General features: G+C 32.4%; 1 protein-coding gene across 1 annotated transcript; it reads right to left on the bottom strand.

The window, feature by feature from the left end:
- Nucleotides 1-2,470: 2,470 nt before the first annotated feature.
- Nucleotides 2,471-7,079, bottom strand: LOC130452026 (uncharacterized; the record flags this gene model as incomplete). Its single annotated transcript, XM_056791380.1, has 7 exons — nucleotides 2,471-3,265; nucleotides 3,371-4,423; nucleotides 4,623-5,635; nucleotides 5,947-6,195; nucleotides 6,238-6,519; nucleotides 6,589-6,833; nucleotides 6,957-7,079. Coding segments are annotated over 7 exons (3,760 nt in total), but the record flags the coding sequence as incomplete, so codon positions are not given.
- Between the last annotated feature and the right edge of the window lie 672 nt (nucleotides 7,080-7,751).

Raw genomic sequence — 7,751 nt, 5'->3', positions numbered from 1 at the left:
AAACAAATATCTCAAGTTGAAGAAAATGACAATGTACAGATACCAAGTAGTAGTAAATTTAGAGAAGTCACGAATTAAGAAGTAGAATTAAAAAGTAATTCACTAAGAAATATTAATATTGGAAATTGCCTAAAATTGTACATTCACTTTTAATATTATGGGAACAAATAATGTTTAAGTAAAATTATTCCTAATTAGTAGTCCCTAACTTTCTCTATGTTAACCGATAGTGTTAATTATTTTTCTACACCTAAATAAAACATTTTTTAATGAACTTAAAAAAATTGTATGTAACTCGTGCAATGTGTTTACTGCACTCGACGTGTTGACAAACATGTCGTGCACGACAAATTCACGTCGTTTGCAATAAACATTTACTTGTGCACTCGTTACATAAATAATTATTTCATAAAAATTAACATATTCTCTAACCAACTCTAGAAACATGAGGAAATTTTGAATTGTGTATATGCAATATAAAAATTTTCTGATCGAAGGTTGAGTTATTAATATGCATTACGAAATAAGATTATCACGAAATGGTAAACATGAATATCAAATAGTGCTATCCATATAGGTTATTTTCTCATTGTTGTTTTAGATCGGATCATTTTATGATCTGGAAAACTAATCATTCGATATCGCTATTAATAAACTCTCTTTTTAATCCATAGCTCAGTTTACTCTCAATATTCAAATCTGAAAGTAGAAGTAATATCACTTTCCGTACTTAAACTCCATAATCGTATAAACTTTGATCTATCTCTCTATCGCTGCATATCTCGATGTTGCTATTAAAAGTGAAGGACAAGAATCAATCCGAAAAACATATTTTGAATGTTTTGCGTTATCTTTTTTTGAAGTGCTTCAAATTTGTTCAATTAACAAAAATTTTTAATTTGCTTATATTTTATACCTGTTAAATTCCAAAATGTTAATTATTCGTGAACAAAGAATATCAATACTCGGATTTTTTATTAAAAAGTCACTTTTGGCCACTTTTGAAAAAAAGAAATGTGTTCGTGTTCAACACACTGTTTTTAACAACTATAAGGCGATTGAAATGAAACAACCGAATAGACTGAGAAGAAAGTGCTGAATTTATTACTGATTATCTTGAAATTGACTTGTAATTTCAGTTTCATCAATTTGATATTATCCCATGGTTATTTTTAATGACATTTCAACTGGACATCTGTGTGTATACAATATGGCTTTAACTTACTAAATAAAATTGTGCCATAAGTTTTCCATCTGACTAAGACCAGTGGCTAATCCAAATCCACATCTACTTCTTGGATTAGCACTATCGTAGGTAGGTATAGTTATTCCAATATCAGTTGCAGATTATAAAAACCTTGCCGTTTTTTTTGACCTACCAAGGGCGTAGATACTTCATTTCATAAATTTATATATATATATATATATATATATCTTATGCGAGAAAGTATTCGGTAAAAGACAATCGAATCATTATAAATTGGACGGTATTATACGCCGTTATTTAGACAGATGCATTTAAATGTAGTCCTACTAGGAACTTAGAAAAACATCATTATTATACCCCGTTAATTTGCTACAACTGAATATTAAATTATAAAACGTAAATAGATGAGTAAAATATATCTGTCCGTGAAGGAGTTTCGTTTAAACAGGATTCCATATGTGAACTAAGCCCTTTTTGTACTTTAAACGTTTTTTTTTTCTGGAAAACGAAATTTCAAAGCAAATACCATAAAGGAAAATGCATTCGTTACAAATAAAATAGAAGAAAAAAAAATTCAATTCCAAAGTTTCTTTATAAATGGTCGTCAAAATCGCCTGAACTAGAGTCATCATTTGATTGAATTATGAAGGGTTGTAAAAAGAGTGATACCACATACTCATCTTCTTCTTTGATAATATGTTCAATACAGTTTTTTCAAAGCGCTTGGCGATCTGTTCCAGAATTTTCTAGTTCTACAACCTCTTTACTCAGTTCTGGAGACTGATTACATTTTCGTAATTCGTATTTTACGTTTGCCCAAATTAACTCTATAGGGTTAAATATGCAACAGTAAGGAGTTAGTCCGACAAGACTATGACTGTTGTATTGAATGATGTGGACTGTATAATTTTATTTTGTATTTAAAGTTTCTATTTATTTTAAATGAAACAAAGTCCCATTTATTTTCTGGAAGCAAAGCTTCTTTTATTAGAACCAAAAACGTTCTTCCTTCGGTCTATATAATACACATACTCGTTCTCGTATCGCTACATAAAAACGACAAGTAACGAAGAAAGAGAGACTGCCAGAGGCGTAGAGTAGAATGAATTTCTAAATAAAAATTAAACAAAAATCAAAACAAAATCAAACATAGCGCCGGCCTTGAAAGTACCAGCTTTCAAAAAGAAAAAAAAATATACATTAAAGAAATAAACATAGCATAAAATTATATACAAGTAAAAAATAAGTACAACCAAATAACCCTTAATCGTCTATAGGTAAAACACATATCTTATTTATAGCACGTTTAGTGATACCACTGTAAGTCTTTACTGTCACTACTCTAACAAGTCCATCACTGCCTGGATGAGTCTTTACTATGCGTCCCAATTTCCAACTCATTGGAGGGGTACCATCTTCCTTTAAGAGCACCATAGATCCCACTTGGATAGAGTCAATTTGAGTACCTCGCCATTTGGGTCGCTGCTGGAGTAAGTTCAAGTAGTCCTTGGACCACATAGTCCAAAAGTGCTGTATCATCATAGTAATGTGCTTGTATCGAGATAACTGAATTTTATGGTCAGCAGGAACAGCTGGCTCTGGAATTGTTTGAATCGCAGTACCGATTAAGAAGTGTGCTGGAGTCAAAGGCTGTAGATCATCAGGATCTTCGGTAAGAGGAAGGAGAGGGCGAGAATTTAGGATGCCCTCAATTTGAGATAGAAGAGTATAAAATTCTTCATAAGTAAGGTAAGTGTTGTTTAGTACACGTTTCAAATGGTATTTAGTAGAGCGAACTGCACGTTCCCACAATCCTCCCATATGAGGAGAGTAAGGAGGATTGAAATGCCAAGTAATCAAGTTATCGGTTATAAACTCTTGAACAACTAGAGATTGGCTTAATTCAAAATACTTTAATAAATCCTTATTTGCCTTTACAAAGGTACTTGCATTATCTGAATAAATGTGCCTACATAAACCACGACGAGAAATAAATCTTTTGAATGCATTAAGGAAGCCATCAGAGGTAAGATCACTAACTAGTTCTAAGTGAGTGGCCTTGGAAGAAAAACATATAAACAAACATATATAAGACTTAATGTATTTCTTGTTACGCAGCTTGCTGTCCTTTATTAAATATGGGCCAGCATAGTCAATACCTACCGTATGAAATGGCTTTGATGGTTTAACCCTTGATGAAGGTAGTTCACCCATTCTTTGAATTAGCCCAGTAGGCTGTACTCGAAAACATTTTACACATTTTCGTAAAACTCTGCGGATAACTTGGCGACCAGAAAGAGGGCAAAACTCATTTCGAATGGTAGCTAGTACTGTTTGAGTACCAGCGTGAAAAAGCCTTTTGTGCTCATGATTAACATTTAATTCTGTGAAATAATCCTTACATGGTAAGATAATTTGATGCCTTTGGTTATAAAATAGATCAGATTTGTTCAGCCTGCCACCAACTCTCAATATGTTTTCGGAATCTAAGAATGGTGAAAGAAGAAGCAATTTGCTTTTATGTGAAATCTGTTTTCCTGATTTGAGTTTGTCTATTTCTGGTTTAAAATTCTTGTACTGCACTGATTTTATCAAAGTACATTTGGCGATATCAAGTTCTCCCAAAGTTAGTTCACCTAAATTTCTGAGTTTTACTGACCTTTTGCAATTCGATGCAAACCTAAATAAATACGCAGTCACATGCAATAAAGTTTTGTAATTAGAGTATTTAGATATTATGTCAAAATCATTGCATATTTGTGCTCCCAAGGTTAAATTTATAGAAAGTTTTGTTTCTGGTAAATTTGTAATACCATTATTTGGAGCTAAAGGCCATTGGCTAGAATGCGGCAAAAAGGAGGGCCCATTCCACCACATTTTATATGAGCTAATTTCTGAAGGTTGTACTCCCCTTGATATGAAATCGGCTGGATTTTCCGAAGAAGGCACATATCTCCATTCCTTGTCCATCGTTAAGCTTTGAATTTGAGATATTCTGTTAGCTACAAAAGTCTTAAGAGTACTAGGTTCCCTTTTTATCCACGCCAATGTAATTGTGGAGTCACACCAAAACATTATTTTATCAAAGGATAAATTCAATGATTCCAGTAGCCTTGAAGCTAATTGTGCACCTAAAAGTGCTGCCATAAGCTCCAGACGGGGAAGGGTAATTGTTTTCAAAGGTGCTACCTTGGATTTTGCACAAGCTAAACTTACCTTATAGCCAATATTATTTCGGGATAAAATATAAATTAATGCTCCATAAGCGCTTGTGGAGGCATCAGTGAAACAGTGAAGTTCTAAGTCAATGACATTGATTATCATACAACGTGATATTTTTAATTTCACATATGTTGTCATAAAAATTTAAAAACGATTTAACATAGTAATCCGGTAAAACATCGTCCCAATCTACCTTGAGTGACCACAATTTTTGCAGTAAAATTTTTGCCGTTATTGTCACCGGGGCGATTAATCCCAACGGATCAAAAACTTGTGATATTATAGATAGAATCGATCTTTTGGTATAAGTTTTTATACTTAATTTGTTAGCGGAATAACTAAAAACGTCCTCTAAGGAGAACCAAAAGACTCCTAACGTTTTTGTACTGGATCCATTCTTAATCATAAATTCAGAGGAAGAGAGATCCAGATTTAAATTTTCAAATATTTCTGTTCTATTTGACGTCCATTTTCGAAGTGGAAATTTAGCAGAATCTAGAATATTTATCAAGTGTTTGATTAAATGAATGGCGTCTTCTACACTGTCGGTTCCTGAGATTAAATCATCCATGTAGAAATTGTTTTCTATGACGTGACTTGCCTCGGGAAAATCCTTTGAATTTTCTATAGCCAGTTGCTTCAAGCATCTGGTGGCTAAAAGTGAACTAGGACCTAAGCCGTAAGTTACAGTATTAAGTTCATATTCTTGAACCGATTTGGACTTATCTTCTCGCCATAATATATGTTGAAATTGTCGATCCGAGGGATGTAACTTTATTTGTCGGTACATCTTCTCTATATCTGCCGTAAAGGCAATTTGGTGCTTTCTAAATCTTAACAATGTATTAAATATATCAGGTTGTATGATTGGACTCACCATCAAAACGTCGTTCAGACTGATATTATTAGTTGATTTACAGGAACCATCAAAAACTACCCATACTTTAGTAGTCAAAGAACTAGATTTTAGTACACAGTGGTGTGGTAAAATGAATTTAACTTCTGACCCTAAAGATTCGTTTACCAAAGACATATGCCCCAACTTGGAATAATCTTCCATGAATTTAGAATATTCCGTATTTAAGTAACTATTATTCAGCACCCTTTTTTCTACAGACTTCAGTCGCTTTAGAGCTATATCTCTAGTTTGGCCAAAAATAGGTTTTTTTGAAAGGTAATTTAACAACAAATCGGCCATCACCTTCTCTATAAAAGTTTTTTACGAAATACTCCTCACAATTATTTTCTTCTACTGAGTAAACGGATTGATTTGTATTAGAAACTTCCTCAATTTTCCAAAAGGACTTTAATTGTTCCTGAACGTCTATTTTAGAAAGATTACAAAATGTAGCCATTGAAGGGGCTGTAAAATTTCCTGAAATGATCCACCCCAAATGCGATTCCTGTAGAATAGGTAGCCTCTTCCCTAGCTGATGTATCAAAAGTAATGTCAGCCAGCAATAAATTTTTAGGAATTTGAATGTTTGAAAGATCTATATTAAACTGTGGTACCTTACCTGTAATTTGATCTACGACTAAAAATGGTAAATTTGCTTCAAATACAGTATGAATTGATTTTATTTTTGCCTGAAAAATTTTAGAAACATTCGTAGAATTTGTTGCATTTATACCTACTACTGGAATTGAAACAGATTTATATGGTAAATTCAATGCATGTGCTAACTCGGTCGTACAAAATGAACTTTGGCTTCCGGAATCCAAAAGAGCTCTGCACCGCACTGGTTTATTATTAACATCGAAGATATCTATCAATGCAGTGAATAAAATAACACAGTTATTAAAAATACTTGTAGAACTCAAACTATTAATTTCGGATGCAGTTTCACCACTTTTGACGATTGTATATTTAATTTCAAGTTCATTTTCGTTATTTGTTGTATTAGACAAATTTCCTTTAGTATTAAAAAATTTAGTTGCATTACTAGCTTCATTTATATGTAATAATACGTTATGTTTCTTGTTACATATGCTACAATTGTATCCTCTACAAACATTAGCAAAGTGGCCCTTGCGAAGACAATTCACGCAACCCTTTAATTTCCTTACTGAATTTAGCCTAGAGACTGCATCTAACCGCAAAAAACTTTCACAATTATAAATTAAATGATCAGATTTATTGCAATATATACAAAATTGACCTTTAGTCTGTAAAGAAGCGTGACTTAACACTTTATTCTGTTTTACATTGGTATTATTATTTATATTTTTATTTATGCTGCATCTTTCCTTTAAAAAGTCAACAAATAAATCAATTCTCGGGGATTTTATTTTATGTATTTTAGTTTCCCATTCCTTACGTGTATATTTGTCAAGTTTCTTTTCTAATAAAAATAATAAAATTCTGTCCCACTCATCTACGGGTTCTTTTAGTTGCCTTAATGCTCTATAATTTAAATTGAATATGTCTAAGAAATTTCTTAAGTCAGAAAAATTTTCTTTATTGATTTTAGGCAAATCAAAAATATTTTTTAAATGGATTTTAATCAAAGATTTTGTATCCTCGTACCTGTCTTTTAACATATCCCATGCAATTTCATAATTTGAATCAGTACTTTCTAAGTCACCTATTAATTTTGCAGCTTCACCTTTTACTGCTGATTGCAAGAAGAATTTGCATAGAAGAATTTTTCTGTTGTAGACAAACTCGAATCATCATGAATTAGTGATTTAAATCGGTCGTGAAATGATGACCAACAATTTTCTTCACCCGAAAAAGATGGTAAGGAAATTTTTGGTAATCTTAGATTATGAGATATACCTGATCGCGGCCTAGAACTATCGACTATCAAAGATTCAATATCTGATACACCATCGTTCGTGTTCATCAAGGTTTTAGCATCATTTAGTAACTCATAAAATTTGTTTTCAAATTCTCTACGATCCTTATCAAAAACAATTTGATTTCTTTCCGTATCTTCTAAATTTTCCTCAATTTCCGATTGAATTGTTTCAAAATCGTCTAAAGATACTTTAAATCTTTCGAATCTATCGGCTACGTAAATTCTTTTTGAGGGATCTTGTTCGATTTCCTTCAAAAAATTCTCAAACCTTGTAACTGATGCCTTAATAATAGACCTTTTCTTATATAAATTCTTCATTTTTTCCGACTCGGCCATTTTATTTTATTTTTATCGCGCGCCTATGAAATGAGTTTTGATTTGTTTACTAGTAATAACTTTACAGAAAAACTGCGACCCTTTTGTACTTAGCCGCTCCGCCGGCGCCATCCGAATGTTTTGTCTACTTGGCTAATGAAAAAAACGGAGTATACTACCTTCTTACTAGGATCTAGGATGCAAAT

This window comes from Diorhabda sublineata, unplaced genomic scaffold (assembly GCF_026230105.1).
Source record: "Diorhabda sublineata isolate icDioSubl1.1 unplaced genomic scaffold, icDioSubl1.1 Dsub_127, whole genome shotgun sequence".
In the NCBI taxonomy this organism is placed as follows: domain Eukaryota; kingdom Metazoa; phylum Arthropoda; class Insecta; order Coleoptera; family Chrysomelidae; genus Diorhabda; species Diorhabda sublineata.
This window is presented reverse-complemented; position numbering and strand designations above follow the sequence as displayed.